Raw genomic sequence first — 27,263 nt, 5'->3', positions numbered from 1 at the left:
AGAACAGAGATAAAGCAGTTGAAGAAATTAAAAAGATTATTCAAGAACATAATGAAAAATTTAATGAACCGCAAGAATCCGTAGAGAAACAGTGATCAGAAATTCAGAAGATTAACAATAAAATTACAGAATTAGACAACTCAATAGACAGAGGAGCAGAATTGAGGAAGGGAAAGACAATTAGTGAGATTGAAGCTAAAACACTTTGCACCAATATATGCAAAGAAAAATCATATAAAAGAATTTAAAAAAATGAAGAAACCCTAAGAGTCATGTGGGATTCTATCAATAGAAATAACCTACAAGTGCTTGGAGAACAAGAACAGGGAGGGATAACAAAAAATACAGGGAGAATTGCTGCAGATTTTTTGCTTGAAAACTTCCCTGAAATTGTGAAAGATGAAAAGGTATCTATCTAAGATGCTCATCAAACTCCACATAAGGTAGATCTCAAAACAAAATCATCAAGACAGAATCAAACTTGCCAAAACCAAAGAAAGAGAATTTTAAGAGCAGCTAGGGATAAATGAAAAGTCACCTACAAAGGAGAGTGAATAAGAATAAGCTTGGACTGCTCGGGAGAAACCATGCAGGCAAGAAGGCAGTGGGATGACTTATATAAAGCATTAAAGGAAAAAAATTGCCAGCCAAGAATCATACATCCAGCAAAACTGTCCCTTAAGTATGAAGGTGAAATTAGAACGTTTTCAGATAAACAGAAGTGTAGGGAATTTGTAAAAACCAAACCAAAACTACAGGGAATACCAAAGGGAGTTCTCTGATTAGAAAATCAATAATATCAGCTATTAGCCCAAGACTAGAACATAGGACAGAGCAACCAGATGTCAACTCAGATAGAGAAATCACAAAAATAAATCAAGATTAAAAAATGCTCAAAACAGGGAAACAGCGATGTCATTATGTAAAAGAAAACAACATTAAAACGATAAAGAGAGACTCAGAAATTTAGTCATAGATCTTTCAAATGGAGAGGAAGACACGGTGATGTAAAGAAATAAAGGTTAGGTTTAAACTTAGAAAAATAGGGGTAAATATTAAGTTAACCACAAAGGAGACTAACAATCCTACTCATCAAAATAAAATACACGAAAAAAATAAAGACTAAGCAGAAACAAAATGAACAACAATGAATAAGAGGAAAAGACTATGTATAAACTACTCAGTACAAAAAAATTAACTGGGAAAAAGAAACTGTCAATAACACACAAAAAACACATCAAAATGACAGCACTAAAGTTATACCTGTCTGTACGCTGAATGTAAATGGACTAAATGCACCAATAAAGAGACAGAGAGTGGCAGAAGGGATCAAGAAACACAATCCGCCCATATGCTGCATATAAGAGGCACACCTTAGACTTAGGCACGCAAACTAAAACTCAAAGGATGGAAAAAAATATATCAAGCAATCAACAATCAAAAAAGAGGAGTGGCAATATTAATTTCTGACAAAATAGACAAAGTTAAATCCACCACAAAGGATAAGGAAGGTCACTATACAATGATTAAAGGGACAATATGCTGTTAGGTGCCATCGAGTAGGTTCCGGCTCCTAGTGACCCTGTGCGCACCAGAACAAAACACTGCCCCGTCCTGAGCCATCCGTACAATTGTTGTTATGCTTGAGCTCATTGTTGCAGCCACTGAGTCAGTCCACCTCGTTGAGGGTCTTCCTCTTTTCCGCTGACCCTGTACTCTGCCGAGCATGATGTCCTTCTCCAGGGGCTGATCCCTCCTGACAACATGTCCAAAGTATGTAAGATGCAGTTTTGCCATCCTTGCTTCTAAGGAGCGTTCTGGTTGCACTTCTTCCAAAACAGATTTGTTCATTCTTTTGGCAGTCCATGGTATATTCAATATTCTTAGCCAACACCACAATTAAGATCAATTCTTCTTCGGTCTTCCTTATTCATTGTCCAGCTTTCACATGCATATGATGCAATTGAAAATACCATGGCTTGGGTCTGGCGCACCTTAGTCTTCAAGGTGACATATTTGCTCTTCAACACTTTGAAGAGGTCCTTTGCAGCAGATTTACCCAATGCAATGTGTTGTTTGATTTCTTGACTGCTGCTTCTGTGGCTGTTGATTGTGGATCCAAGTAAAATGAAATCCTTGACAACTTCAATCATTTCTCCGTTTGTCATGATGTTGGTTATTGGCCCAGTTATGAGGATTTTTGTTTTCCTTATGTTGAGGTGCAATCCATACTGAAGTGAAGGCTGTGGTCCCTGATCTTCATTAGTAAGTACTTCAAGTCCTCTTTACTTTCAGCAAGCGGGGTTGTGTCATCTGCATAACACAGGTTGTTAATGAGTCTTCCTCCAGTCCTGATGCCCTGTTGTTCTTCATATAGTCCATTTTCTTGGATTATTTGCTCAGCATACAGATTGAATAGGTGTGGTGAAAAGGTACAACCCTGACACATACCTTTCCTGACTTTAAACCAATCAGTATACCCTTGTTCTGTCTGAACAATTGCCTCTTGATCTATGTAAAGGTTCCTCATGAGCACAATGAAGCGTCTGGAATTCCCATTCTTTGCAGTGTTATCCATACTTTGTTATGAAGCACACAGTAAAATGCCTTTGCATCGTCAATAAAACACAGGTAAACATCCTTCTGGTATTCTCCGCTTTCAGCCAGGATCCATCTGACATCAGAAATATCCCTGGTTCCACGTCCTCTTCTGAAACCAGCCTGAATTTCTGGCAGTTCCCTGTTGATATACTGCTGCAGCTGTTTTTGAATGATCTTCAGCAAAATTTTGCTTGCGTGTGATATTAATGATATGGTTCTATAATGATATTGTTCAACAAATGCATGCAGTGCTGGAAATGCTCACTCATCTATGCGAAGAAACATGGAAGACAGCTTCCTGGCCAACTGACCAGAAGAGATCCATGTTTATGCCTATTCCCAAGACAGGTGATCCAGCAAAATGCGGAAATTATAGAACAATATCATTAACATCACGTGCAAGGAAAATTTTGCTGAAGATCATTCAAATGGACAATATACCAGGAGGATAGAAACATATTAAATATTTATGCACCCAATGACGGCTGTAAGACACGTAAAACAAACTCTAACAGCATTGAAAAGTAGCGATAGACAGCTCCACAATAATTGTAGGAGACTTCAATACACCACTTCCGGTGAAGGACAGAATATCCAGAAAGGGTCTCAGTAAAGATACGGAAGATCTAAATGCCACAGTCAACCAACTTGACCTCATAGACGTATACAGAACACTCTATCCAACAGCAGCCAAGTATACTTTCTTTCCTAGTGCGCATGGAACATCCTCTAGAACAGACCACATATTAGGTCATATAGCAAGCCTTAGCAGAATGCAAAACATCAAAATATTACAAAGCATCTTCTCTGACCATAAGGCCATAAAAGTAGAAATCAATAACAAAAGAAGCAGGGAAAAGAAATTGAACACTTAGAAACTGAACAATACCCTGATCAGACATAACTGGGTTATAGAAGAAATTAGGGGTGGAATAAAGAAATTCATAGAATCCAATGAGAATGAAAACACTTCCTATTAAAACTTAAGGGATACCGCGAAAGCAGCGCTCAGACGTCAGTTTATATCAATAAATGCACACATACAAAAAGAAGAATGAGCCAAAGTCAAAGATTATCCGTACATCTTGAAAAAATAGAGAACAACAAAAGAAATCCTCAGGCAGCAGAAGAAAGCAAATAATAAAAATTAGAGCGAAATTAAATGAAATAGAGAACAGAAAAACAATTGAAAGAGTTAACAAGACCGAAAGCTGGTTCTTTGAAAAAATTAACAGAATTGATAAACCATTGGCCAAACTGACAAAAGAGAAACAGGAGAGGAAGCAAATCACCTGAATATGAAATGAGATGGGAGCTATCACAACAGACCCAACTGAAATTTAAAAGGATCAGATTTCCTTGAAAAATTGTGCTCTAACAAATTTGAAAACCTGGAAGAAATGGATGAATCTAGAAACACACTAGGTAGCTAAACTAACACAAACAGAGGTAGAACAACTAAATAAACCCATAACAAAAGAAGAGATTGAAAACGTAATTAAAAAACTCCCAACAAAAAAGCCCTGGCCTGGACGGCTTCACTGCAGAGTTCTACCAAACTTTGAGAGAAAAGTTAACACCACTACTACTAAAGGTATTTCAGAGCATAGAAAAGGACAGAATACTCCCAAACTCATTCTATGAAGCCAGCATATCCCTGATACCAAACCAGGTAAAGACACCACAAAGAAAATTACAGACCTATATCCCTCATGAACATAGAAGCAAAAATCCTCAACAAAATTCTAGCTAATAGAATTCAACAGCATATTAAAAAAATAATGCACCATGACTACGTGGGATTCATACCAGGTATGCAGGGATGGTTCAACATTAGAAAAAGAATTAATGTAATCCAACATATAAATAAAACAAAAGACAAGAACCACATGATTTTATCAATCGATGCAGAAAAGGCATTTGACAAAGTCCAACACCCATTCGTGATAAAAAAAAAAAAAAAAAGCTCTCAGCAAAATAGGAATAGAAGAAAATTCCTGAACATAATAAAGGGTTTTTTTATACATAGCCAACATCCAACATCATCCTAAATGGAGAGAGTGTGAAGTATTCCTCTGGAGATCAGGAACCAGACAAGGATGCCCTTTATCACCACTCTTATTCAGTATTGTGCTGGAGATCCTAGCCAGAGCAGTTAGGCTAGATAAATAAAGAGTATCCAGATTGGTAAGGAAGAAGTTAAAAGTATCTCTTTGCAGATGACATGATCATATACACCGAAATCCCTAAAGAAACGAATAGAAGAGTTCAGATTATCAGGATACATGAAAAACGTACAATAATCAGTTGGATTTCTCTAAACCAACAAAAAGAACATTGAAGAGGAAATCACCAAATCAATACCATTTACAGTAGCTCCCGAGAAGATGAAATACTTAGGAATAAATCTTACCAGAGTCGTAAAAGACCTATACGGAGAAAACTACAAGACACTACTGCAAGAAACCAAAAGAGACCTACATAAGTGGAAAAACATACCTTGCTCATGGATAGGAAGACATACATTGTAAAAATGTCTGTTCTACCAAAAGCGATCTATAGATACAATGCAAGCCCAATCCAAATTCCAGTGACATTTTTTAATGAGTTAGAGAAACAAATCACCAACTTCATATGGAAGGGAAAGAGGCCCCAGATAAGTAATGCATTACTGAAAAAGAACAAAGTGGGGGTCCATATACTACCTGATTTTAGAACCTGTTATACTGCCACAGTAGTCAAAACAGCCTGGTACTGGTACAAAAATGGATACATAGACCAATGGAACAGAATTGAGAATCCAGACATAAATCCATCCACATATGAGCAGCTGATATTTGATGGAAGGCCGAAAGTCAGTTAAATGGGGAAAAGACAGGCTCTTTAACAAATGGTGCTGGCATAACTTGATATCCATCTGCAAAAAAAATGGAACAAAACCCGTACCTCACACCATGCACAAAAACTAACTCAAAATGGATCAAGGTAGTAAATATAAAATCTAAAATGATAAAGATGATGGAAGAGAAAATAGGGACAACTCTACGAGCTGTAATACATGGCATAAACAGTATACAAAACATTAATAACAATGCACAAACACCAGAAGAGAAACTGGGAGCTCCTAAAAATCCAACACCTGTGCTCATCCAAAGACACCACCAGAGGAGTAAAAGATTACCTACAGACTGGGATTAAGTTTTTAGCTGTGACGTTTCCTGTCAGTGTCTGATGTCTAAAATCTACATGATTCTGCAAAAACACAACAACAAAAAGACAAATAACTCAGTTAAAAAATGGGCAAAGGATATGAACAGGCACTTCACTAAAGAAGACATTCAGGTGGCTAACAGGTACATGAGGAAATGCTCACGATCATTAGCCATTGGAGAAATGCAAAGCAGCACTATAGTGAGTTCCCATCTCACTCCAACAAGGCTGGCATTAATCCAAAATAATAAATGTTGGAGAGGTTGTGGAGAGACTGGAACACTTCTACGCTGCTGGCGGGAATGTAAAATTGTAAAACCACTTTGGAAATCAATTTGGTGCTTCCTTAAAAAGCTAGAAGTGGAGAAGTGGAGCTACGATACCATACAGCAATTCCACTCCTTGGAATGTATCTTAGAGAATTAAGAGCTTTTACACAAACAGATGTATGCACACCTGTGTGCATTGCAGCACTGTTTACAACAGCAAAAAGATGGAAGCAACCAAGCTGTCCATCAGCAGATAAATGGATAAATTATGTTATATTCACAGAATGGAATACTACACATACAAAAAGAACAGTGCTGAATCCATGAAACATTTCATGACATGGAGGAATCTGGAAGGCATTACGCTGAGTGAAATTAGTTGCAAAAGAAGAAATATTTTATGTGTCCACTATTATAAGAACTCAAGAAACAGTTTAAACAGAGAAGAAAATATTCTTCGATGGTTAAGTGAGTGGGGATAGAGGGAGGGAGAAGGGTATTCACTAGTTAGATAGACAAGAACTATTTTAGGTGAAGGGAAAGGCAACACACAATACAAGAGAGGTCAGCACAACTGGACTAAACCAAAAGCAAGGAAGTTTCCTGAATAAACAGAACACTTCGAAGGCCATCGTAGCAGTGCTAGGGGTTTTGGGACCATGGTTTCAGGAGACATCTAAGTCAATTGGCATAATAAAATATACTAAGAAAACATTCTGCATCCCACTTTGGAGAGTGGCATCTGGGGTTTTAAACCCTAGCAAGCGGCCATCTAAGATGCATCAATTGGTCTCAACCCACCTAGAGTAAAGAAGGATGAAGAACACCAAAGATACAAGGTAGTTATGAGCCCAAGAGGCAGAAAGGACTATGTAAACCTGAGACCAGAAGAACTAGATGTTACCCGGCTATAACCGATGACTGCTCTGACAGAAACACAACAGAGAACCTCTGAGCAAGCAGGACAGCAGGGGATTCCGGCCTCAAGCTCATGTAAAAAGGCCAGACTTAATGGTCTGACTGAGACTAGAAAGACCCCAGAGGTCATGGTCCCCAGACCTTCTATTGGCCCAAGACAGGAACCATTCCCAAAGCCAACTCTTCAGTCAGGGATTGGACTGGACTATAAGGTAGAAAATGATACTGGTGAGGAGTGAGCTTCTTCGGTGAAGTCCCCACATGAGACTATGTGGGCAGCTCCTGTTTGGATGGGAGATGAGAAGACAGAGGGGGGACAAAAGCTGGCTGAATGGACACGGAAATACAGGGTGGAGAGAAGGAGAGTGCTGTCTCATTAGGAGGAGAGCAAGTAGGAGTATATAGCAAGGTGTATATAAATTTTTGTATGAGAGTCCAGCTTGATTTGTAAACTTTCCCTTCAAGCACAGTAAAAATTAAAAAAAAAAAAAAACCCAACTTTTGGTTTTGTTGATTCTTTATATTGTTTTTCTATCCTCCATTTCACTTATTCCTACTCTGATCTTTATTGTTTCCTTTCTTCTGGTGGCTGTGTGCTCCTTTCTGTTTGTTTAAGTTGTGTAGTTAATGTTCTGATTTTGTCCCCTCTTTTTTAATGTGTGCTTCTATTGCTATAAGTTGACCTCTCTGCACCGACTGCCTTAGCTGTGTTCCAACATTTTTCATATGAAATGTTTTCATTCTCATTTGATTCTAGGAATTATTTGATTTCATCTCTGATTTCTTCTATTACCCAGTGGTTTTTAAGCAGGGTGTTATTCAGTTTCCATGGAATTGTTTTTTTTTTTTTTTTATTCGCTCTTCCTGTTGTTAATTTCTACTTTGACGGGTTTGTGGTCAGTGAAGATGCCTTGTATTATCTCAGTATTTCGGATTTTGTTGAGGGTTGCTCTGTGGCCTAAGATGTAGTCTATTCTGGAGAACGTTCCATGTGCACTGGAAAAGAATATGCACTTTGCAGCTGTTGAGTAGAGTGTTCTCTGTATGTGTATGAGGTCAAGTTGGCTGATTGTGCCCTTTAGCTCTTCTGTATCTTTGTTGAGTTTCTTTCTCGGTGTTCTGTCCTTCACCGAGAGCGCTATGTTGATGTTTCCTGCTATTGTGGAACTGTCAGTTTCTCTTTTCAGTCCTGTTAGAGTTTGTTTTATTATTTTGGAACCCTGTTAGAGGGTGCATAGATGTTTATTATGGTTAAGTATTCATGATGGATTGTCCCTTTAATCGTTATATAGTGCCCTTGTTTGTCTTTTATGGTGGATTTTGTTTTCAAGTCTCTTTTATCGCAGATTGGTGTTTCCACTCCTATTTTGGTAGTTATTTCTTGATACATTTTTTTCCATCTTTAGATTTTTAGTAAATTTACATCTTTGTTTCTAAGGTGTATCTCTTGTAGACAGCATATTGATGGATCCTATTTTTTATCCATTCTACCACTGTCTCTTTTTGGGTGCATTTAGGCCATTTACATTCAGTGTAATTATTGATAGGTGTGAGTTTATTGCTGTCATTTTGTAGTATTTTTTTTTGTGGTCCTGACATTTTCTTTTTTTCCTGTTACTGTCCTGTGGCGAATTCCTTTTGTTTGTGGATTTCTTTTTCATTTGTTTTATTTCTGTAGATTTTTTTTTTTAATTGAGACTTTATATTTTTCTTCATTATTTTGATGAGTAGGTTTTTTAACTTTCTTTGTGGTTACCTTGAAATTTACTGTATTCTTCATAGGTTTGAACCAGTGTATTATTACTTGGTATTGCCTTGCCTTCCTTTTCATTATACTTCACCATTTATCCCCTCTTTTGTTGTTCTGATGCTGGTGTCATTTACAGATTAACCTCTCTCTGTTACCCATTGTATTTCTTTTGGTTTTGGATAGTCTTTGAGAGTTCACTTCCTAGGTTGGTATCTGGCTGGTACAATCTTGCATCCTATATTCAGGTTGTGGTCTGATGTTTGTTCTCAGACTGAAGGATTTCCTTTAATAATTCTTGTTAGTTTGGTTTGGTTTTTATTCCCTTAATTTTGGTTTATCTGGAGATGTCCTAATTTCACCATCATATCTGAACGTGAGTTTTGTAGGATATATTATTCTTGGTTGGCAATTTTTTTCTTTCAAAGTTTGATATATGTCATCCCATTGCCTTCTTGCCCACCTGGTTTCTGCTGAATAATCAGAGCTTAGTCTTATTGTTTCTCTTCGGTATGTGACTTTGTTTTTCTTGAACTGTTCGCAGGATTTTTTCTTTGTCTTTCGTTTTAGTGAATATCATTAGGATATGCCTTGGTGATTTATTTTTGGAATCTTTCCTATATGGGGTTCTTTGAGTTTCTTGGATAGTGAGCTTTTCATCTTTCATGATATTAGGGAAGTTTTCTGTCAGTAATTCTTAAGTGATCCTCTCTGTGTTTTCCGTTTTGTCCCCCTATTCTGGAACTGTGATCACTTGCAAGTTTTTGCTTCTGATTGCATCCCACGTGATTCTCAGGGTTTCAGTTTTCTTCATTCTTTTTTTTTCCTCAGACTTGTAGCCAAGTGTTTGTCGTCAATTTCACTGATCCTGTCTTCCATCATTTCAAACCTGTTCCTTAGCCCTTCTTTGACACTGTTCATTTCTGAAATCTTGTTTATCTTTTGGATTTCCAATTGCTTCTGAATGATTTGTAGTTGTGAATTTATTCCAGCATTTTGTTCCTGTATTATTTTCCTGAATTCTCCCATTTTTCGGTCTGTAGTTTCCATGAATTTGTCTGTCTTTTCCCTGAATTTGTCTATTTCTGCTTCATTTTTGTCTGCTTTTTGCTTCAACTCTTGGTAGCTCTGAATATTAGAGATTTGAATCCCCTCTCAGGTAGTTCTAGTGCCTTTTCTTCTACTGAAAAGTCATTTGGTGTTTTATTTTGGAAGCCTACCGGAACCATCTTGTCCTGTGTTTTTTTTTTAATGTGTTTTGATACTGTCTGCTGTCTTCGGGACATTCAGTAGTTATTTTCTTCGTATATCAATTGTAGATCTGTTTGTTTTGTCCTTCCATTTTATATTTGGTTATGTTTGAGCAGGCGGGCTATCCATTTTTTGTTTACACGTCTTTGGTCACGAAATTTTTTACCTTTTTTTTGAGTGGGCAGGGCCAGTTGCTCAGCTATGGTGCTTCAGGGCAGGTTCAGCTGAAGGGAAGGGGCTAGGATGGGTCATTTGTGGCATGTCCTAGAGCCAAGAGGGCGAGTTGGGTATCAGTGCAGGAAAGGTTCCGGTAGGCTGTGCCTGTGCTGCTCAGGAGTGTGATGTTCAGCACATGGTGCAGGCAGGCAGGAAGGAGGGGAAGGTTGTGATGTGTGGAGCTGGTATGGGAAAGAGGAGAGAGGGGAGAGAGAAACAGGAGCCAAAAACAAACAAAAGAGTGCTAAGGGAGCTTGCCATTGGAGTAGAGAAATGAGAAACCAAGAAATGGAGAAAAACAAAAGAGAAAAAACTAGATAAAAATTTGGAATTAAAAAAAATTATAAAAGCTCCCAGGGGTCTCACGGGTGTGGCTGCAAAGACCAGGAAAGTGGCTCCCAGACTGCATAGTGTAGCCTGGCTAGAGGAGGTATAGATGTCACACAACACCAGGTATTCAGGAGACAGGAAAAGAAGGTAAATATAGAGAGATGAGAACTGGGAAATGAAGAGGACAGAAAGGAAAAAAGAAAGGGAGAAAAAAAGAAATGCCACCAGGGATCTCACTTACGAAGTTGTTTAGTTTCAGGGAGTGGCTCCTAAGCCGTGCAGTACAGCCTGGCTAGAAGGGGCTCTCAAGCTGCTAAAAGAGAAAGAAAACAAACAAATAAACAAAATAGAACAAAGCAAAGCAAAAAAAAAAAAAAAGGCCCCAGGGATCCCACCAGCATATTGTCACGGGCCTGGGGAGTCGTTCCCCAGTGGAGTAGGGCTTCACAGCCTTTCAAGAGGAAGCAAAGATGGCACACAGAGCCAGGTGTTCAAGAGAAAGGAGGTAGAGATGCTGGGAGGCACGGAAGAAACCAAAAGAAATGGAAAAATTAACACTAGCAACAGAAAGATGGCACTTATGGAGACGGCCAGTGTGGGCATGGTCAATCCAAGTGGCCTGGGATGAAGCAGATGCCTCCAGTCCAAGAGACTGTGGGTGGTGGGAAGAAAAGGAGGCCTGGGGTGGGGGGTGAAGGATGGGGGTTAGGAAAGCGTATATCACTGATTACAGGGTGCTGTGTTTCCTGCTGGGAACATCATGAAGCTGCTTTCCTGTACTCCTTGTCTGCCAGTCTCCAGTGTGGGTGGGGCAAATCCAAGCAGCATGGACGCTACGCTTCCTGGCCAGCCAAGCCACAGCTGTCAGCCAGGAAGGGCGGAGGTAGAGCAGCGGGGAGAGGGTGGGGAGTGGGAAACCGTGTGTCACTCATTACCAGGCGCTCTGTCTCCTGCTGGGAGCTCCATGAAGCTGCTTACCTGTGCTCCCTGCCTGTCAATCTCCGACAGGAGTCGAAGATGGCAAGTCCGTGCTGCGTTAGCTGATAGACATCTCTGTGCATTATCTTCCTTGCTCTCTGTTCTCTGTTAGTTTCTTACTCCATTCAGTGTTTGGCTGAGTTCCTATCTCTTCATTAGACACTTCGGGTTCCAGGAATGACGTTTGTCTCTGTTTCACTTAGTTTTTCGGATCTTTGCTGTGGGGGGACGGCATGGTGCTTTTGTCTATGGTGTCATGTTCGCCAGAAGTCCTTTGTACTGTCAGTTCTTGATCATGTGCTGCCTCCTGAAATGATATGCTGTTGATTGTGCTAAATACTTCAGATTTGGGGAAAATTCAAGCCTCAAGTTGCAATATTGAAGGATTCTATGAGGAAAATATTAAATGAGGCAGAAAGCTTCAAAAGGAGATGGAAGGAGTATACAGAATTGGTTAGTGTTCAGTCATTTCAAGAGGCAGCATATATGATCAAGAACCGATGGTACTGAAGGAAGAAGTCCAAGCTGCACTGAAGGCATTGGTGAAAGACAAGGCTACAGGAATTGACAGAGTACCAATTGAGATGTTTCAACAGATGCAGCACTGGAAGTGCTCACTCGTCTATGCCAAGAAATTTGGAGAGCTACCTGGCGAACAAACTGAAGAGATCCATATGCATGCCCATTCCAAAGAAAGGTGGTCCAACAGAATGTGGAAATTAACAAAGAATATCATTAATATCACACCTAAGTAAAATTTTGCTAAAGATAATTCAAAAATGATTGCAGAAGGACAGTGACAGGGAACTGCCAGAAATTCAAGCCAGATCGAGAAGAGGACATGGAACAAGGGATCTCATTGATATCAGATGGATCTTGGCCAAAAGCAGAGAATACCGAAAAATGTTTGCCTGTGTTTTATTGACTACGCAGAGGCATTCAGCTGTGGAGATCATAACAAATTATAGGTAAGATTGCGAAGAGTGGGAATTCCAGAACACACAATTGTGCTCATATGGAACCTATGCATAGACCAAGAGGCGGTTGTTCAAAGGGACCAAGGGTATACTGTGTGGCTTAAAGTCAGGAATGTCACGTGTCAGGGTTGTATGCTTTCACCATACCTATTTAATCTGTATGCTGGGCAAATAATCCAAGAAGCTGGAATGAAGACGAATGTGACATCAGGATTGGAGGAAGACTCGTTAACAACCTGCGATATGCAGATGACACAACCTCGCTTGCAGAAAGTGAAGAGGACTTGAAGCACTTACTGATGAAGATGAAAGACTACAGCCTTCAGTATACATTGCACCTCAACATAAAGAAAACAAAAATTCTTTTGTAACTGGACCAAGAAGCAACATCATGATAAACAGAGATAATATTGAAGTTGTCAAGGATTTCATTTTACTTGGATCCATAATCAATGCCCATGGAAGCAGCAGTTTACAAGTCAAAGGACATACTGCATTGGGCAAATGTGCTGCAAAAGACCATTTTAAAGTGTTAAAAAGCAAAGATGTCACTTTGAGGACTAAGGTACGCCTAACCCAAGTCATGGTATTTTCAGTCACCTCATATATATGTGAAAGCTGGAGAATGGATGAGGAAGACTGAAGAATTGATGCATTTGAATTATAGTGTTGGTGAAGAATATTCTGTGGACTGCCAAAAGAATGAACGGATCTGTCTTGGGAGGAAGTACAGGCAGATTATTCCTTAGAAGAGAGGATGGGGAGACTTCCTCTCACATACTTTGAACATGTTATCAGGAGGTACCAGTCCCTGAAGATGGACATCATGCCTGGTAAAGTAGCTGGTCAGCAGTGAAAAAGAGGAAGACCGTCCACGAGATGGACTAACACAGTGACTGCAACAGTGGGCTCAGACATAGTAAGGATTCTGAGGATGGTGCGGAATCAGGCAGTGTTTTTGTTCTGTTGTACATAGGGTTGCTATGAGTCAGAACTGACTCAACGGCACCTAACAACAATAACAAGGCTTGTCCAGGTGCAAGAACCTGGCCCCTCTGAGACATGATGTAATACGGTAGGTGCAGTCCTTCCGGAGTGCTCCTGACGCTGAGCCTCAGCAAGGTGACATGAGGCAGCAGAACGTGAGCTCCTCTCCCCCATCCTCTTGGATGGTGGGGCAGCACAGCCGCTCAGTGATGAGTGTGCCCCCCACCCTGGAACAGCACCTGCATAGTCACCTAGCAGTAGCTAATGTTATGCAACGCAAACCTTCTGTTTTGTTTTCCTTGGCATGGTTTTCTTTTGCAGGTGTAAGGTCTGCATTTTTCTCCGTCATTTTCCTCTATGATGTGCCAGTTCCCCTGCCTGAACAATTCTGTTGGTTCTCCATGTATGAGCAACAGTAAAAGTAGCTCACAACCCCTTTCCTCCACTCCACTACCCACTTTTAGCCAACAGTGTCATCATCTTTTAGCGTTTACCTTCGTACTTTTCAGTGTTTATGTATCTACCTAATCTGTTAGCTTTTTTTTTTAATTTTTTTTATTGTACTTTACATGAAGGTTAAAAGAACAAACTGGTTTCTCATTAAACAGTTAATACATATATTGTTGTGATATTGGTTACCAACCCAGTGCCATGGTCAGTTAGTCTCCCCTTCTTGACCTTGGGTTCCCTTACCAGCTTTCCTGTCCCCTCCTGCCTTCTCATTCTTGCCCCTGGGCTGGTGTGCCCATTTAGTATCATTTTGTTTTATGGGCCTGTCTAACCTTTGGCTGAAGGGTGAGCCTCAGGAGTGACTTCATTACTGAGTGAAAAGGTGTCCAGGGGCCATACCCTTGGGGTTTCTCCTGTCTTTCAGACCAGTAAGTCTGGTCTTTTTTTGTGAGTTAGAATTTTGTTCTGCATTTTTTTCAAGCTCTGTCTAGGACCCTCTATTGTGATCCCTGTTAGTCAGTGGTAGCCGGGCACCATCCAGCTGTCCTGGATTCAGTCTAGGAGAGGCTGTGGTAGTTCTGGTCCGTTAGTCCTTTGGGTTAATCTTTCCCTTGTGTCTTTGGTTTTCTTTGTTTTCCTTTGCTCCAGATGGGGCGGGACCAGTGGGGTACGTTAGATGCCGTTTCACAAGCTTTTAAGACCCCATATACTACTCAGCAGTGCAGAATGTAGAACATTTTCTTTATAAACTACGTTATGCCAATTGAGCTAGATGTTCCCTGAGTAACTTTTAAAAAAAAATTTTATCATGGTAAAAAATACAAATATCATAAGATTTGCCAATTCAACAATTTTTTTGCATTTTTTCAACAATTCCTACATGCATAATTCAGTGACATTGATTACATTCATTGTGTTACACAGCCATTAACCACTGTCCTTTTCCAAATTATTCCACCACCCTTAACGGATCTCAGTGTCCCCCTAAACAGTGACTCCCCCTCTCCGTTTCCCACTCACCCACGGAAACCACTTACAAACTGTCATCTCTATGTATTTGTTGTAGATATTTTAAGTGAGATCACATAGCATTTGTCCTTTTGTAAGTCACTTATTTCACTCAGCATAATGTTTTCAAGTTTCATCTATGTCATAGCGTGTTTCAGGGCTTCGTTTCCCTTTATGGCTGAGTAATACTCCATTGTGTATATACCCCATTTTGTTTATCCATTCCGATGGACTCTTGGCACCTTTTAGCTATCATGAAAAGTGTACAGGTTTCTGTTTGTGTTCTTGTCTTCACTTCTTTGGGGTATGTATCTAGGATTGGGATTCTGGATCATGGTAGTTTTGTGTTCAACTTTTTGAGGGTCTCCCAAACTGTCCTCCACAGGTGGCTGCACCATTTGACATTCCCGTCAGCAGTGGATGAGCGCTCTAGTCTCTCCACATCCTCGCCAACTGTTATTCTCCATTTTGTTAATCATGGCCACTGTAATGGGGGTGAGGTGGCATCTTAGTATGGTTTTGATTTGTGTCTCCTTAATGACTATGTATCGCTTTAGAAACCGTGGTGGCATAGTGGTTGAGAGCTACAGCTGCCAGTCAAAAAGTCAGCAGTTCAGGTCCACCAGGTGCTCCTTGGAAACCCTGTGGGGTAGCTGTACTCTGTCCTATATGGTTGCTATGAGTCAGAATCGACTTGACGGCAACAGATTTGTTTTTGTTTTTTTTTTTTAATGACTAATGAGGAGCACTGGTGGTGCAGTGGTTAAGAGCTCAGCTGCTAACCAAAAGGTGGGCAGTTCAAATCCACTGGCCTCTCCTGGGAAACCCTGTGGGGCAGTTCTGCTCTGTCCTGTTGGGTCACTTTGAGTTGGAATTGACTTGATAGCAGTGGGTTTGGTTTGGTTTTTATCAATGACTAATTAGGGAGCTTGGGTGGTACAAGCAGTTTGTGACCAGCTGCTAACCTAAAGTTTGGCTGTTCTAACTCACCCAGCAGCTCCATGGAAGAAAGGCCTGGTCAACTGCTTCCGTAAAGATTTACAGCCAAGGAAACCCTATGGAACAGTTGTACTGTATATACACAGGGTTGCCATGAGCCAGGGATGGACTCAACAACAGCAGCAATGACTAATGAGGTCCCTGAGTGGCACAGAACATTTGTGCTTGACTATTAACCTAAAGGTTGGTGGTTCAAACCCACCCAGTAGTGCTGTAGAAGAAAGGCCTGGTGACCTGCTTCCATAAAGATTATACCCAGAACCCTATGGAGCAGATCTACCCTATACACGTGGGGTTGGTATGAGTTGGAATCAACTCAATGGCAATGGGTTTGGGGTTTTTTTTCCTTAATGACTGATGACACTGAGCATCTTTTCATGTGTTTGCTGGCCATTTGTATATCCTCTTTGGTGAAGTTTCTAATCAAGTCCTTTCCTCATTTTTTGGTTGGGTTGCTTATCCTTTTGTTGTACAGTTGTAGGAGCTCTTTATTTTGGATATTAAACTCTTACCAGATATATGTTTCTCCCAATCTGTAGGTTATTGCTTTAGTTTGTTGATGATGATGTATTAGCTTTTTTTTTTTAATATATATATATATTTTATTATGTTTTCAGTGAAGTTTTACACAGCAGTTTAGGTTCCCATTCAACAATTTCTACACAAGTTGTTCAGTGACACTGGTTACATTCTTCACGATGTGTGAACGTTCTCATTATTTCCGTTCTGGTTGTACTGTTCATAGTGATGTTAGCTTTTAATGATACCCTGTGATTCCCGGCCATTCAGATAAGGCAGTCAACAAACGTGTTCTAACTTCCACCAGTCTTCCTCCTTGCCGTGTGTGTGTGTGTGTGTGTTGGGTGGGTGGGCGTGAATGTGTGCTTGTACACAAACAGTCCTCCATCGTTGGAGCACATGACGTTTACACCCCGCCCCGCCTCCCTATTCCTGTCTTTATTTTGGTCTATCGGCAGACACATCTGCTCCGTCCTCACCACTGTCCTTTTGTCAAGGCCTTCCCACCCACCACTTTTGGCTGGAGTCTGTCCTTTAGAACACAATGGCTTGTGTGACCAGTGTTCCCCGAGGTCTTGCTTGTTCATAATAGTCTGTAGCCTTTAAACATGGAGGACAATTTCAAGGCTAATTATTAAATTCTTAACTTCACTTTCTTTCCTTGAGTATTGCCTCAGCCATCTAGCGCTTCTACAACAGAAATACCACAAGTGAATGGCTTTAATAAACAAAAGTTTATTCTCTCCAAGTCTAGGAGGCTAGAAGTCCAAATTCAGGGTGCCACCTCCAAGGGAAGGCTTTCTCTCTCTGTTGGCTTGGGGGACAGTTCCTTGTCATCGATCTTCTCCTCGTCTAGGAGCTTCTCAGCACAGGGACCCCGGGTACAAAGGTGGAATGAGGTCCCCATCTCTCTCTGCTTGCTTCTCTCTTTTATATCTTAGAAGAGATTGGCTCAAGACACGGTCCAGTCTTGCAGTTGAGTCCTGCCTCATTAACATGACTGCCACTAATCACATTTCATCATCACAGAGCTAGGATTTACAACACATGGGAAAATGACATCAAATGACAAAATGGTGGATAGTCACACAATACTGGGAATCATGGCCTAGCCAAGTTGACAGATATTTTGGGGGATACAGTGCAATCCATGACAGTGTCTTTTAGGTGTTGCTCCACTGTCTAAGGATGGGATGTTGGCATGGAGAAGTCTGGCACGGTCTAATTATCTCTTGTACTGCTGCCTGTCCTGGGTCTCCTAACTGTCTTGGTGTTGGCCATTATGGGTCAGTTGCCCTGATACTCAGGTTGCTCTTTGAATGTGTTGATTGATATCTTGTATTATTTCAAGAAGGCTTTCCTGAAGTATGTTTTAAAGTGTTTGGTCCCCTTGTTTTGGTTTTCTCCTTCTGGGGCTCCAGCTGGTGCGTGATTGATTTTCTTTACCTTCTTGTCTGTTGATTTCTGTCTTTCCTGTCCTGTGTGTCTCTTGCTGCATGTTCTGGGTCTCTTCCTTGCTTGGTTCTATAATCAGGCCGTGGGTCTGTGCAACAGCTCTTCCTTCTTCTGTCCTGTGCTCTGCCAAGTCCTTCTGTCCCAGGCTCCTTGGCCCTCTTGCCTGAGGGCTGAGTCCTGGCCCTGTTGTCTTCTGCAGGTCTGTGGTCAGGTTCTACTTCTCATTGTCTGTATTGAAGCTGTGTGCCCTTACTTTTGTTGTTCGTGTTGTTCGGAGTGAGTTGGATTGCATTGGACTGTGAGTAGATCATTCCTGGGGGGTAGGAGAAGCCCCAGGGAGGCTTCCAAGTTTCACAGCTCTCCTGTTGCAATATCAAAGCAACATCTCCTCAAAAAGTGGGCCCTCTCTGGCCACATTCCCTCCATCTCTCCAAGGCTGGCCTGGTACAAGAGGCTCCCTCCCCATTCCCGCCTTCTGTTTGTTGGTCACTGGGGCTCCTTCCACACCACCCCCGCCTCCAGCCCTCCAGCTGCTGCCAGCACCCACTCCCAGGAAGACAGGAGACCCCTGAACCCCGTGCTGCCAGCAGCCCCTCTGCCCCTTGACCTGGTAGGACTTACAAAGTAGTAGGAGCTTGCATACTTTTTCTCTTAACTCGTTTTATACAATATAGTTTGTATTTTTATTTTTTCCTGTTCTTCTTGTTGTTCTGTGTGATTTCCAGACATGGGAAAGTTCAAATTAAGGGACAGCCATGTTCCTATTCTAAACCAGAAGTCGGATGTTAGAAACAAGACTCTGTTGTCTGTGTTGTCTGTGGCCTGGTGGCCTGGCTCCTTGGTGAGCAAGCCAGCCAGGGCTGACTCACCCACCTTTTGTTTAGCCCCCACCCCAAAAATCTGAAAATCGCAGACCTGGTGAGGACGACCTCTGTTTGGGGAAGTTGAGGCAGGCCCACCATGCTTGCGGGGCCCTGAGTCCCCCTGTGGTGGGAGTCCCCAGGCCCTGACGGGGAGTGTGGGGAGTCAGGGGCTTCTGATTCAGGTTCTAAGGGAGAGTGTGAAGGAGTTAGGGGCTTGCCTAGCCCCATTAGCACATCTGAAGGTCATCCCTGTCTCTTCCTGTCCTCAGAGCAACATACATAAAGTACAGTTTAACTCACGAGCGCTGCCTTATTCCAGGGTATTGAGTAATGGTGTTCACACCCAAAAGTCAGGCTGCAGTGCTTCCTGTGAGACTGTGTGAGGATGGCGTTTGCTGAGGGCAGCGGCACAAGGAGTCTTGGAGCCGTCGGCAGGTCCAGGCCCACCTGGAAGAAGCACGGTCAGGGTGGGCAGTCTGTCACACATGTGGACCTGCCGCCCACTGCTTCTCTAGGTCTTGATCTCAGGGCCTTCGGGCACTGGTGTGTGGTGTTTAGCCACCGCAGTGGGTGGACACCTGGAGTTTCCTGCCCAGGGCATTGGTGTGGGTAGTCTTGGTGCCTCACTGGATCTCCTTTGTCTGCAGGAATAAGGAAAGACCCAACAAAGTCCTTTGTGCCCAGGACTGTCATGATCGGGGGAAAGGTGAGTGATTTCCTGTGGCCCTCATTTCTGAGATTGGCCTAAACCACCACCCACCCTTTGGTGGGTGACCTGCGAGCTTCTTGGTGGGTCAGCAGAACTGGGAACCAGTGGCCCAGTGGGCAGGATGCTGAGGACAGCTGTGCCTGGCGGGCAGCACCCAGCCCAGAGAGCAGAACACTGACGGAGCCGTGCATGGTGGGTAGCACCCAGCCCATGGGCAGGCTGCTAAGGGAGCTGTGCCTGGCAGGTGCACCCAGTGCAGAGGCCAGCTGCCCGTGGGGCATGCCCCCACCCCCACTGATGTGGGAGTTTGACAGGTCCCTTCCCTGCCCAGCAGCCAGGCTGGTTCCCTAGGGCTTGCCAGGCCTCCGCCACAGGTGGGCACGGTGCTGTCTGCATGCTGCCTCTGTCCACATCACAGGCGAGCCCCTGTGGAGCACCAAGCAGCCATGTCCCAGGTTGATGCAGGTGCAGTGTGGCTGCTTTATTCATCAGTGTGGGCCACTTGGAGCCCAGCTTGCTTTTGTTCTGTATTATTTAATGTGGCACATACTGTTGGAATCCTGGAGCTGACTCCTGATCCCAGTGTACTGCCATAGGGACAGGCAGGCCAGTCCTTATGCTCAGTCCTCTAGGGCTGTGTCCAGTCTCCTGCCGCTCCTCCTGCAGCTTAGTCCTCATCCGGGAACACAGAAGATCCGAGAGTACAGCCGCTTCCTGAAGGTTGGGCTGGTGCAGTGGCCCACAGAGGGTCGGACAGACCAGCCCTCAGTGGAGGCACGTTGCAGGCTGGGCTCAGTAGGCTGCTAGCACATCCTGCGCTCCGGTTCACTGTTACAAGGCAGCCAGGTGCAGGAGTTGTGGACCCGTCCCCAGCCCAGCAGCAGCTCCTGCTTTGTCCCTCCCCCCAGAGTCATGAGGCAAATCCTAGATGCCACCTGCTTTCACCTGTCAGTGTGTCAGCACCTCTAAAGGGTATGGACTTTCTAAAAAGTTTAAAAAGCTCTATTGTGAGAAATGACAAACCAAGACAAAAGTAGAAAGGCAAAACGCATGCAGCTGTCCCGGATTCTCAGTTTTACGTTTACCCACATGGGCTCCGTCTCCCCAGGCGCTGCTGGCTGTTCCAGGATAAGTCACAGTATTCTGACACTTGACTGCTGAACACTTCATCAAACATCCTCACAGAAGGATGCTGCCCTCCCAAACCACTCAAGATGTGGACCCTTCATGAACAGCCACACAGTGCTGCTGTCACCCTGAAAACAGCACAAATCCCATGGTGTCAAAGCTGCAGTCTGTGTCCACGGCCCTGTTGTCTGGGTACAGTCACAGGTGGTTGCAGCTGTTTGTGTGATTAAGGACCCAGACAAGGGCCTCAGGCGGAGACTACAGCCTGCCCACCATGGCTCCCTCTTGCCTTCTTTGGGATTCCCTTGGCAGGAAGCTAGGTGGTCTGTTCCCACACACTGCCATTGCTGCTGTGCCCTCTGGGGTGTCGTGATTTCCTGCGAGTCGGCAGTCAGTTCTAGAGGGTGTTGTTTCTTCCCTCTTCTAATTTCTAAAACTGAACTGCAGTCAGGAAATCACACTTGAGGAAGTGCCTTGGCAGAGGCTGCGGTGTCAGGTGTGGCGCGAGGCACCCAGGCCCTGTGAAGGACAGGTGTGAGACCTCATCCGAGTGGCTGGGTGTGGGGACTTTGAAAACGTTTAGGCCAGGGGCCACCTGACAGATGATGTGCAGAACACATCATGAAAGCACCGCCTCGGTGTCCCTGGAATCCACAGCCTTCCCACCTGGCCCTGCGGCCCTCACAGTGGCTGGGCCCTCTCCTCCCAGGGACCCATGAGGACAAGCAGACCCTTGGCACACTCTTTATGCTGACCTCCTCCTCCAGGCAGCTCCTGGTTACCACATGGCCAAAATGATTATCAAGCTGGTCACATCCATCGGCAGTGTCGTCAACCACGACCCCATTGTAGGTGACAGGCTCAGAGTGATCTTCCTGGAGAACTACCGTGTGTCCCTGGCTGAGAAAGGTATGCGGAAGGCCTTCACGGACAGTGGACTGCCCTGCGTGGGGATGAGGTGGCTAGAGGATCTGGTCAGGGCAGCAGGCCCCGAGCCAGAGCAGCAGGGCTGGGTGACAGTGCTCTGTCCTGCCGAGAACACCTGTGTGTGCCACAGGTAGAATGGGTCTCAAACCAGAGGCCCTCCCTTCTGCACTTCCCCACTGCTGCACTTGGTTTTGTTGTCTTCTTCCGCCCTGCCTCCTGCTCCTGGGGCCCCAGCTGCCTTGCTGGCAGGTCATGCACCTGGCTGGTGGAGGTGTACAGCCGCTCTCTGCCCCCACCCAAGCCTCTCCTGCCACTCGCCTGGCTACCATAGGCACATTGCTCCTTTGAGATGGCCTGTACTCGCCACATTGGGGCAGGTCCTGGGGACCCAGGAAATGTGTTGCTGCCCAGAAGAGGTATCTGGGAACACACGCGTCCGACCCAGACGTTCTGCTAACTGGTCACTTCTGGGGTACCGGCCCCAGAGCGGTTCGCCCAACCAGTGGTGGGTTCAGGCCTGGGCCGCCTGTGCTGGCCTTGAGCCTGGGCCTCCTGTGCTGGCCTCCTGTGGTGGTGTCCAGGCCTCTGTGCGCCAGGCAGGGTGACGCTGCCAGTGCTGCTTCCTGGGCTGCTCTGCGTCAGGGATGTGCAGGTTCCTCCAGGCCTTGTGCTGTGACCACGCTGCTCTGCCGGGCAGCCTTGGGTGGTGGCCCAAGAGGGGGACTTAGCGTGCTGGGCAGGGGTTGACCAGGAACTTCGGTGCCAAAGTTCAAGTACAGTGTCTTACATGCCTCTCAGCTGCCTGGGATGCACCCTGCATCTTAGGGCCGGCTGGGCCTCCTTCATGCTGGGGTCCGCAGCCTGAATGGCAGGGGACGCCGGTGTCTTACCCTGCTCCTGGATCAGGCTTTGTCCCCTTTTGACCAGGGCTGTCTCTGAGCTCCAGCCTCCAGGCTGGGGACATAACAGGGGAGCTGCATAGTGAGTCGTATGGCAGCCAGTCTGGCCAGTGTTGCCCTCGGCAGGGGTGGCCAGTCCCAGGACCAGGCCAGAGCTGCCTTTCTGCATGCCCAGTAAGGGGAACAGGGGCCCGTGGGGAGGACCCCTGGCTGCTGCACGTTAGTCATAGTGTCAGTGGCTGGTAGCTGATGTGGAACACTGGACACCCCGTTCCTAGTCACCAGGACGTCTGGCCTGCAGAGTAACGCCCGTGCATAGTCAGGTGATGCTTTTTAGTCCTTTGGTTCTTCAGGAGCCTTGTGGGCTGATTAAGACATGATGAGAAGGAATAGTAACACCGACAGACCAGGACCAGGGGCACCACCAGACTTTGGTTTGGCCATGGTCCCCGGGAGGTTCTAGAATAAAGGGCCTTTGCCATCTAGGAGGATTATCCACAGAAGGCTTTATTTTGGGTCCCTTTCCCTTAACTGCCCTGGATCAAGAAAGGGAGCCTGCAAAGGCAGCATGGGGGAGGGGGCTGTGGCCCTCTCCTGGGGTGACCCTGGTGGCACACCTGCACCATCTGTCACGGGGTGGTGGCTGCCTATTCAGGGAGGTGAAGAGGGACCTTGCTGTAGCTTCTAAAGGTGGGCAGCACCTCAGTATGCCTGAGGAGGGGATGCTGAGGTGGGCGCTGAGGAGGGGGCCCTGAGGAGGTGGGTGCAGAAGAGGTGGGCGCTAAGGAGGGGGCATGAGTACCGACCAGCCTCCTGTGCTCCCATCCGCAGTGATCCCTTCTGCAGACCTGTCCCAGCAGATCTCCACTGCGGGCACAGAGGCCTCAGGCACAGGCAACATGAAGTTCATGCTCAATGGGGCCCTCACCATCGGGACCATGGATGGTGCCAACGTGGAGATGGCGGAGGAGGCGGGGGAGGAGAACCTCTTCATCTTCGGCTTGCGGGTGGAGGAGGTGGAAGCACTGGACCAGAAAGGGTGTGTGCCCATTGCCCTGCCTGGGCCTGCTGGGTGGAGGATCGGGGCGGGGCCTCAGGAGGCTGCCTGTCCAGGTGGGCAGTGTGGGTGGCGTGGCACCGGGGCTGGCTTCAGACGTGGCTGCTCCTGTGCTGCCCTGACGGCTGCCTGTGCTGTACTCGGCTGGCTTTCTAAAATGAGGGAACATACCTTCGTCTAGAGCAGCACACAGGGTGCCCCTTGTTTCCCTGGTCGCTAGAGCGTGGTGGGGACCACAGCACGGGGCAGGCGGCTCCCAGGTTCCCTTTATTGGCCGTGGGGGTGGACAGGCCATCTCTGGAGTCAAAGTTAGGGCCCTCCTGTGGCCCGAGGGTGCTCGGCCGACTTGGGAAATGGGGGCACGCCTGCTGCTGAAGTTCCTGTGTTGGAGTAAGTTAGGTTGACAGAGAAGTTGCAGAGAGCAGGGTCCCCATGCTCCCTCGATCTCCCCTCTGTGCCTTGATCACCTGTACCTCTGTTGGGACCAAGATGCCAACATGGTGCTTCGTCGTTAACCACACTCCAGACCCCAGGTCCCCGTCCCCAGCAGTGTCATCTTTGGGCCAGGGCCCAGTCTAGGCTGCACTGCGTGTCTACATGTGGCTGTCCCATCTCCCCAGGCTCCTCGGGCTCCCTGTGCTTCATGACCTTGACCTTGAGCTCGGCCTGGCCTAATTCTGAGTAATAGTTGAAAAAACAAGAAAAGGCAGTATTGTCTAATTGCCTATACACTTGGGAGAGTTGGTGAGGCCTTGGACACGAGCCAGGTGAAATGCAAATGTGAATGTCACCTGAAGCATCAGAGCTGTGTCTTGGCCCTGTCCCACCCCACCCCACACTCGGGGTGCTTTCTGCTGGTGTCCTGGGCCCTGAGCACACACTGTCCATGTCCCCTCAGTCCCCTAAGCTGACGGCTGGGCCTGCTTGTCTCGTTTGCCTGCATTTCCTCTGCACCTTCACAGTCCCAGCTGAGGGGCTGTTTGCAGTTGTGGCCCCTCGCAGCAGGTGGTGGGGGTTGTGGTGCAGGGGTGGGGATGCTGGGACAGGGACTCCAGGCACGGGCCTGCAGGTGTGGGGCTGTGGGTACGGCATGTGGGTCTGAAAGCTCTGCCCACATTTTCACAGGAGGCCAGCCTTGAGCAGCTCCCTCTGCAGCAGAAATATCCTGTGGGCCATACATGGGATTGTACATTTCTAGGAACAACGCTTTTTAAAAAGCAAGAACAGCCGGTTACGTTGACTTTGCGCTCAGAGCACATCACAGCTCCAGCAGCCCTCTCTCAAGTGCTCAGAGGCCACCTCTTGCCAGTGGCTGCCATCCCGGGCACTGCAGGCCCTGAGCCTAGGGGAGCATCAGGGGGCTCCCACTCCGGGCTGCTGATGCTGACTTCTGACCTGGTCCCCACAGGTACAATGCCAGGGAGTACTACGACCGCCTCCCCGAGCTGAGGCAGGCAGTGGACCAGATCGGCAGTGGATTCTTCTCTCCCAAGGAGCCTGACTGCTTCAGGGACATTGTCAACATGCTGATGAACCACGACAGGTGGGAGCCAGCCCCTCGTGGGCCTGACGCAAGCCTCGCTGCTGTACTCTGCAGCGCGGCCCTCCCCAGGGTCTGAGCATCACCGTGTCTGAAGGGACTGGGAGATCCTTGTCTCCCCAGCATGCCTGGATTGGGCCGACCCTCAGCCAGCCAGCAGGCAGGGCCACAGCTAAGCCAGCGCTGGAGCTGACGGTGCCGACCTGGGGAGCAGGTGTGATGGGCACAGGAGGTATCATGACAGTACTGCCTGGGGGCTGCCCAGGCCTCAGGTTGGGAGCGTCTCAGTGAAATGAGCACTTGTGCCCAAGAGGGCAGGCAGCAGGAAGGCTCTCAGGGAACCTTTTTGAAGTGGGCTGGGGAGGGTGATGAGAGGTGCCCAGTGGTAAAGCAGAACTTACTTGTGATGTCAACATTATAATGCAGTTAATTCATCCTACACTGTAGTTAACATGGTGGAGGTTTCTCTCATTAAAACTTCAAGTCGGTTCTGACTCGTAACAACCCTATAGGACAGAATATAACTGTCCCATAGGGTTTCCAAGAAGTAGATGGTGGATTCAAACTGTTGGCCTTTTGGTTGGCAGCCATAGCTCTTACCCACTGTGCCACCAGGCTCGCAGTGCCATTGTGCGGTCTGATGACAGCTCTTTACTCCCCTCTGAGCTACACGTTGAGTCGGGCTCATGCTGAGAAGTAACCTGTCTTCTCCTTTGTTTCTTTTGGTTTAGTTTTTGATTGTCTATTACTTAAAATTTATTTTACTGTGATAAGATACATATAACAAAATGTTAGCTGTTTTGATTATTTTCAAGTGTACGGAGACACTCTGTATTCCCTGCTTTGTGCTGCCATCACCGTGGTCTGTTGCTGTTTGATGACTCTATCATCAGCTGGCTTCAGTCGGACCAGATCCTAACTGCACACACACACACACGCATGCACACAGACATCCATGTGTAGGCACTCAGCACGCGTATACTCACACATGCATAGACATGTATGTCTGGGTTGGAGGCTTGACCCTGGCTGAGATCCGTGGTGAAGGAAGAATGCTGTAATGAATGCTGTAATGAATTGTATTTCTGGCTCCGCAGGGAACAGCGTATTTCCATCTTCATAAAGCCTGCGTTCAGTCCAGAACACCAGGAAATGAAGTCTTTCTTGTTTTACTAGTGCTCAGCCCCAGGAGATGTGAGGGTGGATGCGTGGCTGGACATGCTGTTACTCAGGGCCTCCGCCTGCCTCAGCCTTAACCAGGCGTCCCGAGAAGGCGGGTTGACGTGCAGGGCTGTTGTCACGTGGCTGTATGGGAGGCAGATGGGGCACATGCTGTGAACTCGAATTTCTTTAAAGGAGTGTTGGGGCAAGATGGTGTTTTTCAAAAGTTGTCTTCCCAAGACGTAACTGTTGCTCACAGAAAAGCTCCTGTGGCCAGATTGCCCTGGCCTAGGCTGGCAGGACATGGCGTGGCAGGCTTCACTGCTCTTGCCTCCTGTTCCACCTGTGGCCCTGGAGCCCCTGGGGTTCAGGGCAGGGCCAGCCTGATGGCTGCTCTCTGGTATGGGCTGTGCTAGCTGCCCCCTCCCCGCGTTCTCCACCCTGGTGCATGCTGCCGGGCACAGCCTCCTCTCCTGTTGCAGGTTCAAGGTGTTTGCAGACTATGAGGCCTACATGGAGTGTCAGGCGAAGGTGGACCAGCTATACCGGGTAACGTCCCTGGGCCCCTTGGAAGGCAGCGGGGGAAGAGTTGCTGGGAGGGCCTGGGTCATGCCTGCCTTGGGCCTTCTTGGGGAAGTCCAAGTTCAGCCTGTGGCCCCAGAGCACTGGTCAGGGCCCAGCAAGCTCTGAACATATCGCGGACATAGGTGTGGCCACCTCCCTGTGACACTATGCCTCCTGGCCACGAGCATCCTATCCTGGTGGTCCTTGTTGGGCCATGGTCCATCCCGGCCCACTTCAGCAGCCCCACAGCTGGTGTGTTGTGATTTGGAGGGGCCAGTGTTGGCATTAGGCACTGCCCCCCGCCCAGGACCATGCATTTCCCTTGGCCCCAGAGCAGCCAGCAGCCCAGAGCATGAGTGACAGTGAGACAGCTTTTGCCCATTGAGCCCATGGGGTCGGAAAAATGGCCTCCGCTCCTAAGCCACGGTCTCATCAGGGCAACGGACCGTGGGGGTGCCAGGGGCTTGAGGCATGCAGACTGGGGAGGTGGGGGGAGGCTG

At 46.2% G+C, this 27,263-nt stretch overlaps 1 protein-coding gene across 1 annotated transcript in view; it reads left to right on the top strand.

Moving 5' to 3' along the window:
* The window catches only part of PYGB (glycogen phosphorylase B), a 112,049-nt gene that overhangs the window by 82,797 nt on the left and 1,989 nt on the right, over positions 1 to 27,263 (top strand). The window contains exons 15-19 of the mRNA XM_064275681.1: positions 19,426 to 19,484; positions 21,383 to 21,524; positions 23,273 to 23,480; positions 24,907 to 25,041; positions 26,682 to 26,748. Of these exons, the coding sequence (XP_064131751.1) occupies positions 19,426 to 19,484; positions 21,383 to 21,524; positions 23,273 to 23,480; positions 24,907 to 25,041; positions 26,682 to 26,748 (611 nt within the window). The remainder of the gene's footprint in view (positions 1 to 19,425; positions 19,485 to 21,382; positions 21,525 to 23,272; positions 23,481 to 24,906; positions 25,042 to 26,681; positions 26,749 to 27,263) is intronic.

The sequence above is a fragment of the Loxodonta africana genome, chromosome 24 (assembly GCF_030014295.1).
Source record: "Loxodonta africana isolate mLoxAfr1 chromosome 24, mLoxAfr1.hap2, whole genome shotgun sequence".
NCBI lineage: Eukaryota > Metazoa > Chordata > Mammalia > Proboscidea > Elephantidae > Loxodonta > Loxodonta africana.
This window is presented reverse-complemented; position numbering and strand designations above follow the sequence as displayed.